At 39.7% G+C, this 22,510-nt stretch overlaps 1 protein-coding gene across 6 annotated transcripts in view; it reads right to left on the reverse strand.

The window, feature by feature from the left end:
* ASPSCR1 (ASPSCR1 tether for SLC2A4, UBX domain containing) overlaps positions 1–22,510 on the reverse strand; it is a 54,709-nt gene that overhangs the window by 4,504 nt on the left and 27,695 nt on the right. For all 6 annotated transcript variants that reach the window (XM_084298479.1, XM_084298480.1, XM_084298482.1 and 3 more), the window contains 5 exons: positions 21,306–21,445; positions 18,090–18,171; positions 17,143–17,209; positions 16,052–16,114; positions 15,659–15,711 (listed from right to left, as the gene is read on the reverse strand). In XM_084298479.1, coding sequence (XP_084154605.1) covers positions 15,659–15,711; positions 16,052–16,114; positions 17,143–17,209; positions 18,090–18,171; positions 21,306–21,445 — 405 coding nt within the window. The remainder of the gene's footprint in view (positions 1–15,658; positions 15,712–16,051; positions 16,115–17,142; positions 17,210–18,089; positions 18,172–21,305; positions 21,446–22,510) is intronic.

A 22,510-nucleotide genomic window follows, 5' to 3' on the forward strand; every position in this document is an offset into this window, starting at 1 on the left:
GTTTTTCAACAACTCCTCAGTGACTATTATGTGAGATGTCAGTCAGGCAAAGCATAATTCATTTAGCTGCACTTTAATTACACTGTTACCCACCTTAAAAAGAAATATACATACAGGTGATGAAACACTGAATCAAATGGAGGTATATTACAGTACATAAATTTATCGAGTCTGAACTTGTAAGTACTACCACCATAGTAGAATGATATGATATGCCACAGTGCCCCAGCTGACCAGATCACTGAAAAGGTGAGAAACACTGCTCATCTCACTGGGGATGGCCCCAGAAAGGTATGCACCACATTACCTTGTATCTTTCTGCCTACCTCTTCAGTAGTCAACAACAAGCAATTTCTGGTCAAAACGTATACACAAAGAACACATTAAAGAGGGTTCCCATGAGCTCATATTTTAACAGAATAAACTGCTCCTTTGTCAACCCAGAAGTGCAATAAAGCCAGACTCAGTTGTTCCCTTCCTACTATTTACTATCATTCTGAAGAGATGCACTCTGCAGGAGGAAAAAAACAAACAGTAACATTGTCTATAATGGTAGTTACCAGGTCTGATACCTAGTTCCATCTGTTTCTAAATTTAACATACTGCTTTATACTTTGTTTTCCTCCATTTTAAGACGTATGACCATCACACAAGAATGAGGTTGCAACTGATATCCCTCAAGTTACACAAATGTAAAGAAGCAAATAGTGTCCTGTCTTACAGTTCACTCTTTTTTAAATTTCAAATAGCAACAAATCAAAACAATGAAGCTTCTCAACCATAGAGCTAAACAACTTACACCCTCGCCCATCTTCTCTCATTTTTTTGTACCCATCTGCTATGTCATCGCTAAATAGCTTTATTCAACTACCTCTGCATAAATATATAGTGAACCAAATTCAGTACAGAATATGAATTATGTTCCCTGTTGAACATATTAACACATTAAATGAAATAGTACTAATATAACTCAGATGGTGACCTCTTGAATAAATAATTCCAAAGGTACAAGAAAAGAAATTACTCTCAATTAGCCCTAAGTACAAGACCAGATTCAAACTGTAGTGGAAAATAAGACAATAAGAAATAGTGATCACAATGTAGTAAAATTCAACATCACAGAAAAAAACATATGAAAAAATAAGGCAAATACTGGATTTTAGAGACTTAATGAAATTAAGTATGCTGATTAGAGAACAAGAAGTCAGAGGCAATGAAGTAAAATTCTTAGCTGTTTAATAAACGTTATTTGGAAAAGTGAGTCTCAGAAATGGTATGCAGCCCTAACTGAGAAAAGGCAGAGAAGCAAGTATTAAAGCAAGCTAATTAAGTCTTGTCATTTACCCATAATTCAAAGAGAGAAGATTTTTCAACTTTGGTAGCTAACACTTCTGAGGCCAATATGACATGAAGCAGCAGAAAAGACTTGGGAAGGAAATTCAGAGAGTTAAAATACAATTCGTGTTAAAACAGCAAAAAGTTAGAATAAGAAGTTCGGTTAAAAGTAGACCCTATAATAATTGGTTGGTACACTACATACATATTAAGGAATCCTACTAAAAATGAGAATTTAAATGATGATTTTGGACCAGTTTCATCATTAGGGAGACTTGAAAGCAAGTAAATTTGTTCTCGATCTTTTCTTTCACGAAAGACGCAGTAATTTCAGGTCATCGTTTCATTTTAAGTTCCTTATTAGTAAAGACCGAATGGTTGAAGTTGGAAAGGATATCTGAAAATTGTCTTGTCCAATCTCCTCTCCTAAGAGCCGGGTCTGCTACAGCACTTTTCTCAGGACCATGTTCAGTTACCTTCTGAATACCTCCAGGGAGGGAGACTCCACAACCTACCCAGGCAGCCTGCTCCAGTATTAAACAATTCAAACAGCATTTTTTTTCTTCATTTAAATCGAAGTTCCTGAAAGTTGTGTCCTTTTCCTCTTGTCCTTTCATTAGGCACCACTGAGAAGAGCCTAGCTACATCTTCCTTGCCACTTCCCATGAGGTAATTACACACGTTGACAAATCCACTCCCATCCCAGAACCTTCTCTTTTCCAGGCATAACAACCCCAGCTCTCTCTGCCTCTCCCTGTATGTCAGATGCACCAGTCCCTTTATCATCTTTTGGTTCTTCGCTTGGAAACAGAGAAACTTTAAATCTGTGCCTGCAGTCCCACTGGTTCATTTGAGGAATCATAAAAGCAACTGCACATAAATATGAAATCTGCTCTTACATTACAGAGATTATAGTATGACACCACACTTGCAAAGAAACTGAAGCAGTACAAAAACTGGAACTAAAAGATAAATAAAAATGCTCTAAATTACCATGCCCAGATGGTACATCCAAGTGTTCTCAAGGAACTGCAGAGTAGGAGATTCAAAATTAAGCTTCTTATTAAAAGCAGGCACTGCTGCAAGCACAGGCTTGTATTTTTAAAAAGGGCTGAAATTGACATGTAGATTAATATGACATGGTGTAACCAGCTGTACACCAGCAAGGATTCTGAAGGAAAAAATACAAATCTTATTACTGGAACTAACATGTCAGTGTAATATTACATAAAGAAGTATTTTTTAAGGTTTCAGAAGACCTTTTATTTTAAGAGACAGATAAAGAAGCCAAATCACAGTGTAGAAGAGTTAAGGACTGTCATAGGTAGCAACTATCAGGGAGACAGAAGACATTGACTGATGGTCTACATTTACCCCAACAAAACAGTAATACTAAACTTCTTCTCTTGAAGAAACCAAACCAAAAAAAAAAAAAAAAAAAAAAAACCACACCACCATCTACCTGCCTCTCTTCATACCATCAATACATACTTAGAAACCATGCAGGGCACGCTGCCTGCTCTCAAGTCTCGATCCTCTGTTGCCATCATCAGCATGGTCAGGATACTAGAACTGATGGTATCTGGACTTGATCCAGCAGCACAATTACAAGAACTCAGACAAACCCTGATCTCTGCTGGGGAATCTGGATTCCTACCTAGTACAGAAACTAATAAAACTGTATGAACTGCAGACAAATTGAAACAGCTTCACTTATCTTCACGACTACAAATGTCAAATGAGTATTTGGCATTACAAATGCCAAAATTTTTTGGACTTTAATCCAAAAGGCTCTGGAGACTTTCACATGTAGTATGGCCCACATGTTAGACTGAAGCAGGAGAGATATCCCCTCAGTCTAGTCCAAGCCTCAGCTCCTGCCTAAGAAGCCAGGAATATTCACATCCTTGAACTGACATTTTAGCAGAAATCATTATCTATTAGGTCTTTTAACATGTCATTCCTCATTCAACAGGGCCTAAAGTTGCCTGCTCCAATCAGAAAGACGGCTCTCCATAAACTTTTTAATTAAGAAGTGCCAGAAAGTTTAGAAACCCCCAGAGAAAACTCTTGCGAGAGCTTTGATGTTTCTGCTGCATTTGTCTGAAGGGATCCCTCTATTTAGGAAATGGGTGGCTTAAAAAGGAGTCCCCTCAACGCTCCCTCCCCAAACACACATACACTCAAGCCCTCTTACACACAACATCCTTTTCATGAAGGCTGCAAGTTGGAAAATTAGGTTTTTGTAGCGTGTTAGTGCTGGAATTTTTTAATAACCTCCCCTCTCTCTTTTTCCTCTCCCACCCAATTATCTCGGTAAATAATTAACATTCTGAAGGAGATAAGTAAGCACAGCATCTCAGAGCTCAAAGCCCTTTAGTTCAAAGCCCTGTTCTTTTCTCTTCCTTTCCTGCTGCCACCACCAAAACTTCCTTGTCAATCAAGCTCTGGGCACACACATCAAAGCTTCATGTGGGAATGGCCCCAAGAGGTCAGAGAAAATTCATGGCAGGGCCTGCATGAGGCACAAAGAGAGAGAGAAACAGACCAAGAGCTAGACAGACACACTAACCACACAAGCACACAAACAGAATGTGCCCCAGTATAAACTTCTACGCTGTTTACTCACAAGTTGACAAATAACCGTAGTTCTAAATTTCAGGCTCCACGGCCACCACCATTTCCAGCTGCTGGCAAAACATCAGTCCAAATGCTTCAGTTCAAAATCATTTAATTGAAAGACACTTAAGGGCACTAGACAGCAGCTCATAAGTATACAAAATGCAACCTCCTTCCCATGGCTCACTTCCCTCCATCACTACCCCTTCCTAGGGCTCAGCCAACACAGAGTCCCATCTTGCCAAATTTATATCCAGTAAGTTCTTTTTCTTCAATTCAATTCTTTCTTAAGAATAATGGTTCATTCATACCATCCTTTGTCTAGTTTCCTTCCTGCAGAATTCTCAGGTGTCATTCCTATTTCAATACTTATTAAGGGTTCAGCACAGAAAACAGTTAGCTACATCTCATTGATCATCCCAGTAATTCTCCAGCCAGTCACTGATAGGACAAATGCCGCCTGCAAGTTTTTTGGAACACAAAAGTATTTAAACCACCACCAATTTCACATTAAAAATATATGCACACACTCAGAGTGGAATAACTCCACTAGCCAAAGTCTTGTCCACTAGCAACAAGTCTTGGCATAAAGATAAGAATGTTTTAGTATCTCCAGTCCAGGAAAACATACAACCCCAGAGTCGGAGCCTTTAGTATTCCCATGTACTGCTAAGGATGCAAGAATCAAATACTGTGTAGAGCATTATCTGAAACCTATATTCACAAGTCAGCTGCTATTTCTTCATTTGCATTTGTTCTAATGCATGTATCAACGTCCCTAGAAGAGTGCTGCAGTTCTTAAACTCACAGTACAGGACTCTCTTAAGATCTGCAAACCAAGAGAAATTTAGGAACTTGTAACAGTTACACTGAGCCTAGCAGATTGACTAAATGAATCTCAGGTTGTTTGAAACAAATATTAAAAAAAAATCTCCATTCAGCTATATGCCAAGAATTACAAGTCAAGAGCTAGCTACTGTACTCAAATATACGGCATTTCTCTTCCTTGATGCTTTCACCCAAAATACAATGTCATTCTTACTGGGGAAAATTAAACAATGGAAATATAACATACAAATCACGCTGTAAAAGACATATTTGCAGGATGCAGCTAGATTATTGATACTGCAACAGCATCCAGAAATCCAGTTAGGAATGGTGTCCCATTGTTCACTTTATATCGTAGAATCATTTAGGTTGGAAAAGACCTCTAAGATCATCTAGTCCAACCTTTCACCTGGTACTACAGTTCACCACTATACCATGCTGCTAAGTTCTAAATCTACATGTTTCTTGAAGACCTTCAGGAATGGTGACTCAACCACTTCCCTGGGCAGACTATTCCAATGCCACACATCTATCTATCTATGTTTATATAAATATACAAATGGAAAGAAAAGTAACGTGCAAAGTAAATTAAAAATGTGAGAAAGTACAATTGCTATTTTTTGTACTGATGAAAAACTGAGATTTAAAGAGACTAAGTAACTTATTAAAAGTCATACAGAATGGCAGTAGTAGAAGTGAGAAATATATGTATATATATGTACACACACATATATACATACACATATTTCCCATCCAGGGTCTTAGCCACAGTCACTGATGAGGCAAGAAGCAGAGGAACCTGCGTTCTGCTTACCAACCTCCCCATTTAAAGAGTATCATCACAAACTATTCCTCAGGTTTTAAAAAGATTTCAATAACACAGCTTCATCAATACACTTAATTACAGTTGCAGAAGTTTAAATGAATTAAATGAACACTTTCAATTTTTTTAAAGCTGAAGATCAGCCTGTTACTCACAAAGCCACATTTAGTCAAACTGTAGCTACAGTAACTCAAAGTTTTATTTCAGGCACTCAGCCTGAAGTTACTCAGATACCACAGTGGTGAGTGTGGTTTATGGCAGCAGAGCATCCTGGTTGTAGAGTGGTATGTTAGGTCTACTGGATCTTGCATTCCATGACAAAAATATCTACACTAGAACAGCAATCCCCTGTTTATCACAGAGGAGAAACATTTCTGCTTTCTTTTATTGCATGTTTTAGTAACTTGTTCTCTGAAGCATGGAAAAGGTTTCAGGCAGTACCATCTCAAATAATGTCTCAATACTTCCTCCTTCAGTGGTCATTTCCAGACACACAAATTCAAAAAAATCCTAGAATTGAGTACTGCAAAACATGTACATTGTTACCATGCAGTTATTCTGTTCACAGACAGAATGATGCTTTCAAATCAGGCAGAGACTGCTAAGGGGAACTTGCAGCTGCCAGAATGAAGCATTCTTTCCGTTACATGATCTGAAAAGATTAGAGTGCCACAGGTCTGCTGTTAGTTTGATCTTAAAAGATGAATAAGAAAATAAGCACTTCAAAGGAACACGCACATGGAAGGAGAAACCCAAGCTACCAACATGAAATACTGCACAGTACACACACCCCAAACACATAAACTAGCACTTGGAAAATTCAGCCGGAAAGCCGGTGGATCAAAAGCTTCTCCAGCAAGACTGCAAAGCATCGCTGAAATAGAAATAAACACCACAGTCACGGTGAAAGGGGCAAACTGACTAAGTGGTTCTTGTTTATAACCTGAGAACAAAGCTTCTCAATGTGGACTGCAACTGTGAAAGAAGATGGATATTCTGCAGCCAATACAGGGGAAATCTGAACCAGCTTGAACAGAGGATCTTTAAAATTCATAAGGCAAAGATAAGACTTGAAAGCACTATTTTGAGAAGGCTACTTAGAAAGAAATCCAGGTATAAAGAGCATTCATTGAGCCCTTGAGCTGAGATCAGAAAGACTTGGCCTCCAAAATTAATAGTAGAAGAAAGAACGTTTTTGGCAGAATTTCTACTCTAAAATAAGTCACACAAGGAAGGCCTCATCCTTACTGCAATGTCTAGCCTTAATCAAAGCCAGCATAAGAAACAAGTATGTACAGACATTACGAGTATGGTAATGAACAAGAACTAGCAAGACCTCCTAGTTGGAGGTAGTATTAATACCAAAATTTAGTTAGATGAGAAAATCCAGAATGAATAAGTAAAGGGCTAAAACCTCACACAGGAAGGCAAATGCCATCCTTTGGTCTGGATGAATTTCACTACTAATTGCAATTTTCTTTGTTAGTGAGTAAGGTAAATGCAAGACCTGCCACTGGAAACACCTCTGACAGACTGACTCTGATGAAGTTTTTTTTTGTTTTGTTTTGTTTGTTGTTTTTTTGTTTTTGTTTTTGTTGTTGTTGTTTTTTGTTTTTTATGAAACTGCATTCAGACTATTGCCAAAAGCGCAGAAGGCTTCACACTGCCCAAGTCATAATCTGCTTCACTAAACAAAATGCCAGACGTTGCCCAAAACGGCATTAACAAATAGGATATGGAAACAGAACCAAAGGCAAAAAAGAGGAACAAACAGCTCCTCTGGATTCCTGCCCACGGTACATGCCAGAGGAAACACTTGGTGCACTCTAAGATCTGATTAGAAAAATCTAAATATTTATGTGGAAGTGCGTGGATTCCTTTAGCTTCTCTAAAGACAGAAGATGGCTTCTTGCCCTCTTTACTGTTTTGACTTTTCCAGTGGCTGGTATTCTTATATTCTGCTAACTCTTTCCTAGTATTAACTCTGCAATCAATTACTCTTTCTACTAAAGTCCCCAGATGAACACTACTCAAGTGCCTGTTTCTGGGAGGAGAAAGAAAGAGAAGAGCAACTCTGAAAATTCAGCTTGGCTAGCCTAGGAAAGCACAAACACGCAACCAGAGCTATAAGTAACTCGAGGCCAAGTGCTACAACAGGGAAGCCTGTAGTTGATCTGTTCTGGAGAGCAGAACTTATAAAACACTTCAAGGGGCATAAGGATAAGGAAGCCGGTGAAAACAGCAGTAACAACAACAAAAATCAAAGTAATGCCTTGAAGTCTTCTCCATGGATTCCAAAAACACACTGCTGCCAATCTGCACGCTCACTAAACTGTAAATACACATTTCAGAAGAACTCACTTCAGACAGTTCTTTCAGCCCAAGTATCTTAGCAAACAAGCTGACAATATTTGTCTTTTTTCCTGGTTCTGCTTACCGCATAATGGCTTTCCTTTCATTGTGAGCAACCAGATGAAGGAACACAGTTCTAATCTTATCAGCTGAACATAGTGAGAGGGCTGAGAAAGCAGAAATATTGATAATACGGTACTTCAACAAGTTGCAGTCATTTATAAATATCTGAACACTCAAATATGCTCACATTACTACCTCAGACACCATGTACGCTTTCTTGTAGACAGCATCACAGCAGCCTGAAAACTGGAGGATAACCTACTACTAGCATAAGGCCTCTAGCATAAAGCTTCTGAATCATGCCTGACATTGGACAAGCAATCCCAAACAACCAATTCCCAGTCATATCACAGAAGAACCTGCAACGGTCTGTTCCTAAAACATCCAGGCTGGCAGCAGTCAATGTCCAGAACACTGTGTTGGGTCTTAAGCAGTCTCTGCCTCTGATAGTCTCAACAATCACCGTAAGTTTCTAGAAAATCCTTTTAAAGTTCACCGAGAGAATTTCCATATCCTTGGATGATGACATTTGAGTTCCCTGTGCACCAAAGCATCTCTCAAAGAGGAGAAAACAGAAGGCAGTTAAGCAGCCCACAGCTAAACTCAAGGGAAGAAATAAAGGAATTCTTATGTGTCCCAGCCCTACCTAAGAGGTAATAGTTCACTGGTGGTTAGACATGATAGCATCACGTGTTTTCAGAAGACAGGAGGCAACCTAGAAAACCAAGAACGGACTGTGAAGAGCCATAAGCCAATCTATTCCTCTACGCTTTGGTTTTCTAATTTTCTGTTTCTAAACAGTTTAAGCACCATGTTTCGGGAACAACAATCTAAAAAGTTTCTGAGAGCTAAAGGAGAACAAAGCACTTTAAGAGATGAAAAATCATTTATGAGAGAGTAATTAGACAAAATCTCATTTTGGAACGTAAAGACAAGGTTAAAAGTTTTAAAGTTAAATGCTTTTAAAAAAGTACAGAATTGCTAGATACAGCATGGCAGTACACAGGTTTTGGAAGATCAGTTCTGAATAGAAACAGATTTCTAGTCATCTAAGAAATATCTTATTAAAATGAAGCGTCAGGTTATGTGTGTACATGTTTGCAAAAGAACTGCGTAAGCTGCAAAACATTCCAGGAGGCTACTGCTAACACCACTGTCAGAGCACCTGGAGTAAAAGCCATGAATTTTAGAGGTTACATGACACAAACTGACAAACATAAAGAGCTCTAATACCAATAAAGACAACCTCCCTTCTCAACCTTTCACACAGCCATAAAAAGGAGATACCATAACAGCTTGCGAAATTAGCTACCTGTGCTCCCTTTCCCTAAGATGTGTGGAAGAACCCCACATCATTAATGTACACATTCTAGTGTATTAACACAGTGTTATTCCAGAACAAGCTCTAATAGTACAGAGATAAGCACCGCATGGTCACCTTAGCATAAAAGCTCCTCTTCTCCAAGCCCAATCCCACCTAGTGCAGGACCAGGCACTGTAGTCTGCCCTCAACCTTACAACAATTGTGAAATTGATACTGACTCACACAAACTTCTTCCCAGACTGAGAATTTCACAGTTTGAAAGACACCAGAGACACGTTAGCAGTGAGCAGGTCCTGTCCCCAGTGCTGCCCCACCTGGCCCAACACCAGAAGTAATTCTCCTCTTGCTCCTGGCCTGTGACAGTGTCATTTTTACTAAGAGCACTGACGCTCAGCCAAAGCAGCCTAACTAGTAACAGCTGCCTATAAAAAGGGCATCCAACAATGACACAGTTGCCAGGGACATGAAAGCCAGAACTTCTGCACCCATTTCTTTGGGGAGAAGAAAGCCTCCTTCAGATACCCTGCTGAGCACTTGGACCTCCAGCAGAAGACATTACAGCATAATGCCTTCCCTTTCTCAAGACAAAAATAAGATGTAAGAAGATTTGCACTAGTAACAGATAGCAAAGCTTCACCCAGGATAAGACAACCTGAACTGGGACAAGGCACCATCCAAATTAACTGGAGCACTTCGGCCTCTGACAAGCAGGACAGGTAATCAGAACGGTATGACAAGTTCTCTGCGGAAACTTTTTTTTCCTGGTTTGATGCTTTATCCAAATAAAATGTCTGTAAACACACAAAATCCTTCCTGCCATAACCAGATCAGGACCAGAAAGGGACTCTTTAGAGCCCCGTGTGAGGGACACAGGCAACATAGCCACCAGCATTAAACACACTCTTTTCAATCTACAAATTCATTTTATAAAATGGACATTTTACACTCAGGAGCATTAAACAACTTCAAGAATTTAATGCACAAGCTATCATGCCCTCCACAACTCACATTCCTGGCACTGCAGAAGCTGTTGCCTCAAAAAATTAAAACTCCAAACTGACAGTGGAGCCAAACTCCATCTAAGCACACATTTCATTCTGCTCCCTCTTTTCACCCCATTTTATCCTTCCAAGTCACGTCAGCCCTTGCAGTCTTCTCCCTTCTCACACCTCACCCTGAGCATACATGAATTTCTTTGCTCTTCAAACAAGTCAGTTCCCTTGCTGTTTCTTGCCAATCCAGTGACACGTGGCTTTCCTTATTGCTAAACGTCTACTCTACTCACCTCATTAGACTAGTGTTGCTAGACTCAAGCATTTGGGTCAAATCACGCACTCATTTCTAATTCCCTAGGGTTCTTGTAATCAAGACTAAAGCAAATAAACTTCATTACAAAAAGCACTCAGGCCTGCTCCTTTCATCATCAACTCAATTTACCTGTAAAGAACCACATTGACTTTCCTAATTCCAGGGATAAACTGTTGAAAACAATAGCATTTTGAAATGTTAACCTGAGTGCTCATGTTGAAAAAAAAAATCTAGAAAGTTATATACCTATAGACATACAAATTTCCAACTATCTGAGTTTCCTGCGCCAGATGGGCTACAGGGACAACCTACATTATAAACTGTGCAGAGTTTATATATTCAGCTGCAGAAGGAGAAAAATTACAAAACTTGAAAGTGTGTTCTTTAAACTGACCATAACCTTTAGCAAGGTCTCCGGCAGAAAAGAGTTTACTCAGGTCCACTGACATTACTGCATCAGCAAGCTCTTAGAGCGTGTGACGTATCTGAGCCAAAGCACCAGTAACCACTGAAAAGGTTACTTTCTTCAGACCTTCAACTATCACCCTTGACAAGATATTAACAAACACTTGGATTTGTACATGTTATGGGATTCTAATCCACTTGAGCCAAAAGACCTGAACCTGAAAATAGCTGTTATTTAAACTGTTTATATTTATAAAAAAATCATCAAGACTGAAATAGATGGCAGCCCAGGTGCCAGAAGTGAGAATAGTGGGGCAGGAGTCTCTTCAGCTGACTTAGCTGTAACCAGCAAATGTGTGTCTACTGCTTAAATTACTTAAGTAAAAGTTCCTTTAAAAGCACAAACATCCACATTATGGTTTTGAGCAGAAGTTTGTATGCAAACAAAAGCTTCTACAGAACACCTAGCTGTAAGAAGTTAGCAGTGCCCATACTGTTTCACATACGCATTTTCTATTGCCTGTATGTGTCACATCATCATTTGCATGAAGTAGAAGAAAACAGCACTGAAGAAGAACTGAGACGTTATAGCAACCTTCCAGTACCTCTAAAGGGGGCCTACAGGAAAGCTGGACAGGGACATTTTATCAGGGAATGTAGTGACAGAACATGGGGTGATGGCTTTAAACCAAAAAAAAGAAGAGGTTTAAGTTTAGATGTTAGGAAGAAATTCTTCACTATGAGAGTGGTGGGGCACTGGAACAGGTTGCCCAGAGAAGCTATGGATGCGCCATCCCTGGAGGCTTTTGAGGCCAGGCTGGGCAAGGCTTTGGCCAACCTGATCTAGTGAGAGATGTGCCCTGCTCACGGCTGGGGGGTTGGAACCAGGTCGTCTTTAAGGTCTTTGGGTTTCCAACCTGAACCATTCTATGTTTCTGTGACAGTTTATATATTTGAATTCAAATATTCCATTTTGATTTTGGAACACAGGTTGTTTTGGTTTTGACTACTATTCAGTAATGAGCTGCTGATTTTGTCACCTTACGACTTTGTTCCAGAGCAGTAACAATCAACTCATCTCAGCTCACTGAGATGCATATGAAGTCCAAGATATTTTTCCCCATACATGCATTCCTACATTTGTATATACTGAGACAACTGATTAAGAAAATTATCAAAGTCATGCAACTTAGATAATGTGATGATGATCTTTTCATAAGGTCATGGTCTAGTCCCTAAAATCTCATGCTTAAGATACTTTTATGTGCATTCTACGTTTTCAAACAAGTGATCCTGTGTATTCAGATTATGCTTTAAAACATCTTCTTTTCTTTAATTATGCCCAAATGCTCAACACAATCACATTCTAATTATACTTTAGAGTGCACTGTAATTATATGTTGCATGAAAAAAAAACAATTCTCAACTTTGAATTTCCCACCCTTTATTTTAATTGGATGGTCTGCTTTTACGTTGACACAGAAGAAGTTGGAAATGAGAAAGATGATTCCTTAAAACAGTCAATTAGTAGGAGAACTTTCTGCTTTAGAATGTTGTATCTTGAACAATCAGTTTTGTACTGATGCCAAGGTTTTGCACCTTTGCATGCAATATTGCAAGTACTTAAACCTAAAGAAAGCCATCATAAATTGAAGGTGCTTGACATTAAAAATGATCAGGATCTTTATCAAGCTGTCAATTCTAAACAGATCTAAAAGAGACTAGGCTCTAAAGCAAAAAGTCTTTACAGTGCAGTAATACAGTACATTTTTATATATTTCAAGAAGCTGTCTTAAGGAATGAATTCCACAACTACCATCACAACTGGGAAACTGGGAAGTTGCCACACATGTAACAAGCACAAGTAACGGTACCAGGTGCCAAATGAAGACTTTAACATAGCCAATTAAAATTCCTGCCACAACATTTCTGACTCAAAGACAGGGAAAAGTAATTATTTCTTTGGTGTTTCACTGAACAAGTTATGTTTTGGAAGAGGTCCAGAGAAACAACAGATGTATGCTGAAAAAGAAAATAAAAGAACACTCTTGGGGGAGGGGGATTTGCGGAATAAAGGGAAACAGAGGATTTTGAAGTTTATTTAGAATATGAACCAAAGGTAACAAAAGAGACCGGAGACATCAGAGGATAGATGGGATAGAAAGCAGATATGGGCCAGCAAAGAAGGTGATGCATTCAATGTGAAATGCAGAAAAGCTTCTCCTATGGGGAACGAGCACAGCATACAAAGGACTTAGAAGCTAACTAAAGAAAAGGAAGAGAATGGTCACAGGTGATTTTAAGGTGATACAGATAGGCACATGAGCAGACAGGATACTTTCCAACAGTGACTGAAAACAACAGAAGAAAGCAGCTTCCAGAAGTGAAGTACCTAGATCTCAAAGAAGCAACAAAATATCCAAGAGAAAATGAACTGTGAACCAAAAATGGGGAAAAGGTAAATTATAGAGGTAGAATGTGAGTGTGAGTCTTCAGCATCTAGGAGGTACAAAAGAAAAGGCAAACTAAATTCATTGGATTCTAGATGGAAATGTGGCATATGGAAAAAAAAAAATCACTTCTTGCAGAGAAACTCAAATGAAGCATTGTATTTTGAAGGAACACATGGTAAGTCAGATGCTAAGACAAGAAACCTTGGGAGGCATCTCAGCCAAATCTTAGGAAAGGACAAAAACACCCATTTTATGCAGGAGACATCTGCTGGTGAGAGCTACAGAGAGACTTCAGAACGTTGAAAAAATCTTTCCAATAAGCATCTTAAAAATGTTTTTAAAGGAACTCTAGGTGAGGGATGTGTTCACACATGACAGCTTAGGACACAGAGGGGAGCAGGAGGGCAGAGAGTAGTGTGCATGTGCCATTTCAGACCGGTTTGTACTAGTCACAGCTCTGAGGCTGCTTCCCTTGCCTCAGAACAGCTAGCAAGTGCAGAACTTTTATTTATTTATTTTTTTTTATTACCATCTGCTCTTCCTCTGAATGTTTTCCAAATGTATTATTAGCAATGCAACCATAACCAGTTTCCTTTTCCTGGGGTTTCTCAGAAATCTGAAGACAAAATTTGTCTTTTGCATTTCCCATCATGGTTACCATGTGGGACTTGAGACAGTGTTTTGGGTGGCAGATGTGGATGAGATGGCACAAGTCAGAGGAAGCTGGAAGGAACTGCCTTCATGCCTGAGTGGCAAAACCTCCTGTTTCAAAGACACAACGTGTTTTCCACTGGTATTTTTGTTATTAAGTAAAATATACAAAAGGGCTTTGAAAAGAAAAATGATTTTTCTCCCCACCCACCATGGTATCATGCCTTACTAACACATATGCTGTCCCATTCCTGTCTGGCAGGAGAAGCACTGCCATGCACGCAGCACATTCAAACAGATGCCACGCTCGTGTAGAGAGTAGGAAGGCTGATAAAAACAGAGCAGCCTCTCCACAGCCTGAGGACTAAGAGCTACTGCACACAGAGTTCCTGAACCACAGAACCAAACAGGGCTGTGATCCCCAAGATGCTCAGGACTCTCTAAGAAATTACACCTCTTACAGGTATTGTGATAATACAAAGAACTCTGACATAACAAAACCACTCCTGAACTGTCAAATTTCAGCCACAAATTCTTAACAGGGTATTAGGAAGAGTGGAGACTTCCCACTGAACATAGTGATCCACACTTGGCCTCCCTGAACGTTCAATAGCCTATGATCAGCTACATTTGTATTGCACCCACACAGCCTGGTCAGGAAGTTGTGGAATTTGGAAAGCTTCATTACAAACAACTTCAGAGACATACTAAACCCTACCTAATTCACCATGCTGCCTAAAAGGTCTCTTTTTCTATCCCTCTCCTGCCTCCCTGCTGTTCTGCTCCCTTAGGGGCATCAAGCTAAAACTCCCACTGCAGTCTGCTTGACCATCTACTCTGCAAGTGAGCTTCAGTCCATTGCTACAAATGTCTACAAATCTCTGAATGACAGCACATTTTAAACATGGTGAGTCTGGGGTAAAGCAGCTGGCAAAAAATTAATCCTGTCTCTTTTTAGCATGTGTGATTTACACAGACCCAGGTCTCTAGCCAAAGACTTCAAGACCACCTTATACAACATTTGCAAAAGCATCCAGGACTATGGATTTGAGAAACTGGAGTCTCATCTAGTAACTTCCAAAAAAGTCAGACTTTTGTCTAATGTAGCCTCTACCTCCTGCTGTACCTATCCAAATCCAGTGTTACATCTCCTACTATATTAGGCCAACTAAGGATACAACAAACTGTCATTAACTCAGCTCTTGCAATAATGTTTTAAGGTTAAATACGGTTTGGACTTCATAAAAGCACTGAGCATATGTATACAAAAACACAAATCCCCCCACCCCCGTAACAACAAAAGTGCATCTTCCTGCACAAGGTGGACCTCTTCTGGTGAGGAGCTTGTGCTCTGAAATACCTTGTTCCATTACTCTTGGCTAAGCAGAAGTCTACATGAATCATAACATTACACGTCTTCTTTTTAAGTAACTAAAGCACATGACAGCAAGGGAAAGCAGCAAGTCAAAGAATCAGAGAGCAGACGTGAGTCCTTACCTCAAAGAGTGTCAAACTTTCATTATTCAAGATGACTCTGGGAGGTGCAATAACTGAAGTTAAAAAAACAAGTTATAAAACAGGACCATCCAGCAACCAAAACAATAAGCACAGCAGGTACGGGAAGGATTACTGCTTTTTTCTTTTTCTCTGTTTGATTTTTTTGGGGAGAAAAAAGTGACACTTTTATACTGCCAACACAGGCTTCTTATTGGGCAGATGTATAACGTGGCTAAGTGAGCAGATTATACCTCCTTTGCATTCTGAGGCCACATTTAGGGAGAAAAAATCCCTCCCCAGGTCATCTCTCATGGCATCACAAGATCCCATACACATCACAGCTACAAATAGACTTTGTGAAGTAAGGTCAAGTATTACCAACAGCACACTTACACAAATAAAATGGTAAATCTGCATCTGCAAGATGGCTTCTTACGAAGTCTCTCAAAATGCCAACTGTAAGAAAAGGAGGAGAGAAAGGTTTGCTGAATACATTTGTTTCTTCAGATGCTGGGCAGAATGGTTAATCTGTTTCTACAGAACTGCCCTCTACAGCATCTGCAGATCACCTTTTGCTCCACTCAACTGTACCATATTTGGTACACTACACCCATTACCATTACAAATTTCTTAGAAAAAAATTGGACATGTTCATCCCCTGGCAAAAATCTAAAGATGGCAGTGAAGTTCTTCCTAGGAAATCCAATAGCAGCTGCAAGATTTTCAGAGTAGTCAGGTAAGACACTAGTAGCTAATTATTAGGTTTTCTTCCATAGAAAAGCATCAAAACATAGTATCACTGCCATCTCAGAATACGAGGATCTAAATCAATAACAGTAAGGGTTACACTGTATGCAGTCTAACTTACTACCTTTTCTGAAATGATAGAGGCAGAAAGGTCCAGCCCATTATCCTTATTACAGTAGGTAAATCTTGTTTCCTTAGTTTTTTCCCGTGTGGGAAGGGAGGTTTGTGGTTTGTTTTTTTGTGTGCATGTTTTGTTGTTTGTTGTTGTTGTTGCTGGTTTCCTCCTCCCCCCCCCAAAAAAAAAAAAAAAAAAAAAAAAAAGCTTTGACATAGAGGAAGCATGCAAGCTTTTCTCTTGCTCCACCAAGACTTCATTTACAGATTCTCTCTGAAAAAAAAAAAAAACTCTGTAACATACCATTTCAACCCAAATAATGGGAAATCATGTGGAACACTTTCCTGAACACAAATATTTTGCCATCAAACAGCATGACAGTCTCCATCAAGTAATCCTGGAAATAAACTCCCCTTAAGTAAGGTAATTACCTCAGACTCCCTTCTCATCCAGTTCAGGGATAAGGACAGTATAACTAGCTACAGCTGCTTTTTCAGAGCACGATTCCTCCCCTGGACAGCAGAAAGATCATTCCAGAACCACCCCTCTTTTGTCATGCAACTATCCAACAAGGAAAGATGTTAGCTGCAGGCACACAGACTGAAGCAGAGATACCTCTTACCAGTTTCACTAGGTCGGAAGAACCCTTGTAGAACATGACGGTCTGGGAAATGGACTCTCAAAACTACCTAGAGTCAGAGGCAAAGTACATTAAGTTAGTTCCATATAGCTATTTGGTAAGACGTGACCTTAGCTTCAAATTTGTGAGCAAGTTTCTTTTTAAATAGGGAGATTTTAACTATTTACTCTACGTGGGCAAAATAACATACAGGCTAGCAATTGCTGTGCAGCTCCTCCTTGGTCTGTCTTTCAAAGACTAAGAGAGTTGATCTATAGAAACACTATGATGTACAATGCAGCAGTATTTATTCAGAGAGAAGGAGCTCCTTGTGCTAAGTGATGCTCAAATGAAGTATGAAGTCACTCTATATCCTTAACACAGACAGGTACAGAAAAAAGCATCCATAGTAGCAGGAATCCTCTCAGTCAGACAGACCCCAGGCAGTACTTCTGAAGTAAATTGTACCATTCTATTTCCAGTGTTGGTTAGATAGCACCTAACTCGAGAACTTAATCTCTTATTACTTTGCAATAAGACAGACGACAAAAACTGCATTAGGATCATATTTATAGAGCGAGATATCTCCAGTCCATAACATCATTTACCCTGTAATGAGACATTACTGAATCTTAAGAGTTTACAGAGGACAGGTAGATAGGAAAGCTCAGTCAGACATACTGATGTGTGCACATATAAGGGTTTTGAACAATCACCTGGAATAAAATAAAGAGACCTGTACTGCCTGCCACTTAACAACACCATTACAGGCCAGCTGATTTTACGTGGTACCACTGTTACGCAAGTCCCACAAACAATTAATGGAGACAGAAATTTGAAAAGTCCTCCTGTAAGTAACTGAAGATCCTGTTGTTCTCAACTGGTTTCCAAAGCTACTTAATTCCCAAGTTTGGACTAGCCAAAAGGACTGGAAAAAGAACAAAGGCTACCTTAGGGTAACGTTCTATCTTTTCTTTCATCTGAGCCTCCCTCAAAGAACTGGTCAGCAGTGGAGCTTCTTCCAGGCGTTTCCTAGATACATGGGAAGATGACAAGCTATGACTTCTATAATTTTAAGATATTTTTTGGTATTACTAAGAAAGTGTTAAGTTGAAGCAGGGCTGATGAAAACTGATCAATTGTTCCACGTATCCCTCACAGCAGTTTCCCCACCTCTCACAGCTCCCTGCCCCACTCTCATATATGGAACTCTTGAGCATTGGTGATAGCATTGTATAAAATTACTTTTCTTGCACAAGTTTAAAAATAAGTTCACTAGAGCAGGTGCCAGAAACACTACTAAGAACAGCAGCAGAACATTTGCTGAGATTATGTGAGAAGAGATGGATTTATTAAACTAATGAAATAGAGGCTAACGTGGGACAAGATTACTTCAGGGAGGGAGAAGAGCTACTGAAAAAACAATATTGGCACAAGAATTAACAGGTTAATTAATCAGCAACAGAGAAACAAAACAAAAATAGTAAGTTTCATCTCATTCAAGAAATGGCATTGCAGACTGGTCTTTTAAAGGGAGTAGTAGGTGCAAAAAAGATCTGCCAGTATTCACAATAAAACAGTACATTCAGGAAAAATATGTATTTTTACCTCTAAGTAAAAAAGTAAGCTTAGATCCAACAGATCCCTTTCAATCTCATGTTCAGCTGTAGATCTTTTTCCTTGTTTGTACTTAATTCCAGATAACTCATTTACTAGACTAAATTTTGGTGAAATATTTGATCATCTAATTAAAATTTAGCACAACTATTTGAAAACTCTCTATTATACCTCAACAGTTTGAACCTCTATATACATATTTTTGCAGGTTTTTAGGTGTGGGCTTTTTTTTTGTTGTTTTTGGTTTTGTTTGTTTGTTTTTTTGAGAGTCATCAAGGTATCTCAGGAACAGCTGCTGAACAAAACAGCTACGGGCTTACTTCACCAATTGTACCCAGAACTGTCTGCCGGTACACCGCAAAGATGCTCTGAAAGTGTTACTCAGAATTTGAAAAACAAACATGAAATTAACCTGCTCCGTTTCTTCCTTGTGTACCAATTTCTGATTTACACCAATTCTCAGCTCTTTATGAAATTAGAGTTAAATTCTAACTGCACTTAAAGCATTGCATTGCATGCAGCTAGTTCTTGGTAAGATTCACCAGCTTAAATCAGAAGTCAAATGATATCAGTTTCATGTGCAACTTGCCTTTATTTTTATCCCTGGCTGCAAGGGAAAAAAAGGATTACAAGCATCAGCAAATTTGGAAATGACGTCTTTTTTGACGGGGCTGAATTCCAGTAACCCCCAACCAAATGACCCTACATTTGTACCACTAACTACTCCAGACCCACAAGTGACAGAGCAATTTTCAGGCCAATCTGCGTACACATGCAGATTTTAGAGGCCTTGGCGGGTGGAGGAGGTGGAACAGCTCTAAGTAAGAAGTTCAGCTCAGTCTTGGCTATATTGCAAAGTGAGCTGTCCCGAAGTTTCGCAGAATACTTGTAAAGTTTAAAAGAACGTTGTGATCCTCTTGAAAATAAATACACTAATGAAATTAAGTTCTTAAGGACGTGTTGACAGCAAAATGGTGTGATAAGGAGACAAACATTACCTTAACCTGAGTTTTTAGTTCAGAATTTAAGTACAATGAAGTCATGAATATTCAACAGCAAGCTACTCGAACAATGTCTTCCTATAGTTCTTCCCTCTCTTCATGTGCATCCCAAACATTCCCACATCTTGCTTTGTGGTTAAGCTTAATTTTACATTATTTCCATTTGGGTAATTTCTCAAAGTTGTCTTTTTTGATGAGGTCTAATAAAAGTTGAATGCTGTTTCTTAAAATACATGGCCTTTCTTACTGGCTGAAAAAGCTAGTAGCTGCTAATGATGTCATAAAATCAGAATGGTTTGGTTTGGAAGGGATCTTAAATATCGTCTAATTCCAACCCCCCAGCCATGGGTAGGGACACCTTCCACTAGACCAGGTTGCCTAACACCCTACCCAGCCTGGTCTCACACACTTCCAGGGATGGGACATCAACAGCTTCTCTGGGCAACCTGTTTCAGTTCTTCACTACCCTCATAATGAAGAATTTCTTCCTAATGTCTGACATAAAACCTACCCTCTTTTAGTTTAAAGCTATTACCCCTTGTCTTGTCACTACCTGCCTGATAAAAGAGCTTCTCCCCAACTTCCCTGTAGCCCCCTTTAGGTACTGGAAGGCTGCTATAAGGTTTCCCTGGAGCCTTCTCTTCTCCAGGCTGAACAACCCCAGCTCTCTCAGCCTCTTGTCATAAGAGAGGTGCTCCAGCATTCTGATCATCCTCCTTGTGGCCCTCCTCTGGACCTCCTCTAACAGGTCCCTGTCCTTCTTATGTTGGGGGCCCCAGAGCTGAACACAGTACTCCAGGTGGGGTCTCACGAGAACAGAACAGAGGGAGAGAACTGACTCCCGTGACCTGCTGGCCATGCTTATTTTGATGCAGCCCAGCATACTCAATGAGAGTTATTCTCACAAAGCTATCATTGTGCTCATATGTTTTGTCCATTAGAAGTTGTTAATTCCAGCCATTTAATTCCTAGTAGTAAATGTGAAATCAGATCAAAACAGAAAGCAGGAGCTCACCACTGCTTTGAGCCTCTCGCAAATCAAAACACATCTAATTATAGACAGTGGTTGCTCTTTAAGAAGAAGGGGGAAGAAAAGGAAGAAAAAGAGACAGTGTGTTAAGTGGCTTTGAGTAACTCTTTGAAATGCAGAAGGCAGAAAGAGACCTTTCTTTTAATCCTTTCCTTAGTGAGGGCCTGGCCCTCATTACCTTGAGGTTCTCAGATAAACTTACCACCACACAGGCATCACAGACATTTCATTTCATTAAATTTTCAAAATCCAAGTAAAACAATTATCTCATGCACAAATAGTCAACCAGTTCACACAAAAACATACATTCTGTCACAGAAACATGGGATAGCCCTTGAACTTAAACAGCATAAAGGGCAGAGACTTCCAGTGCTGATCATTAATTCAGTAATTCCATATCCAGTAACTTACCTACAACCCTCTCCCCAGAAATCACAGCCATCAATAGGAGCACTGTGTTACTCTGCTCAGCAAAAGAATATGAAGCAAACTCAAACACCAGCAGAAAGGGAACTTACCTCTCACTCTGCAGTTGTGCCAAACGTTTCCGTACATCATCCACTGTGACTTCAAAAAAATCATCAGGAAGGTCATCTAGGCCAGCAGGAAGTGGTTCTAGCAGGTCTAAGTGACATAAAAGTGGCTCTCGTTCCACAAACTACAGAATAAAAACAGGCTTAGGTTAGTCTCAAATGCACTACTTTGCTTATTCTGAAAGGTTCCTGAAAAAAGAATAGTGTGTTCAAACTGAACTACAATTACTAGTGTGGAATTCATGACCATACGATCAGAGACTGACTGTATCGAGGCTGCCATTGTTTTGACTAGTTATTTTTTATAGTTGATAGAGCCTGTGGCACAATTCCTCCCAACAAGCAGTAGAAGCCTATATTGTTTGATGAGTGACACCCTAACAGCCAGCTGCTCTCCTGTCTGTATAGGAAAACCAGGGCAATAACCTCTGCAGTCAGGTAATGTAAGGAGAGATTACTCCCCTCCAGGACGGGCATGTGGGATCTTCTCACTGACATGACAGCACAATGATATTTTGGTAGCTACAACCTTGTTATAAGCATTCCTATCCTAAAATTATACTTTACCTCTCCACTCCACTCTCATCCTACAGGCAGTACACAACTAATACAGGTGCTGTTCTATGTACTACTGCTTATAAACCGCCCTTTTAAATTGTTCATCTGCCATGTATTCCTGCCTGTCATCATGCTTTATGTTCTCTTGGCTTACATTCTCTTGCCACAGAGCCAAGGGTACTAGGTCTCAATCCATTTCTCCTTACTCTAGGGAGCCATCCTTTGACCTGTTGAGTTCTCTGAACTGAGTCATTGCAGGTTTTCATTGTATGTTTCAACTTTTTAACCTGGCTTCTGGTAAGTATTCTGTGTCAAATGACACAAAGTTCCCTTGGACAGCAAAACCCTTTTCAGAAAGAAATCAACCTTTGTTGTAGGCAAAACAGACAGATGGTGGGGGGAGCACTTCAGTATACACATTAGCTGCAGTAAAGGTACTCATTACATTTATTGGCAACTTTCCCCACACCACAGCTGCTGTGGATACGCTGTTCAAACAGCAGAGACCTCCAATGTACCCCTCTTACTTGTAAGGCACAGGCAGCCTGGCCACTCTGCTCCCCCTGCTTCCAAAGCCCATCACTGGCAGTGGGATATCATGATTGCAAATCTGTCAGCCCATTTGTGTCCTG

The sequence above is a fragment of the Netta rufina genome (genome assembly GCF_964035555.1).
Source record: "Netta rufina genome assembly, chromosome: 19".
Lineage (NCBI taxonomy): Eukaryota > Metazoa > Chordata > Aves > Anseriformes > Anatidae > Netta > Netta rufina.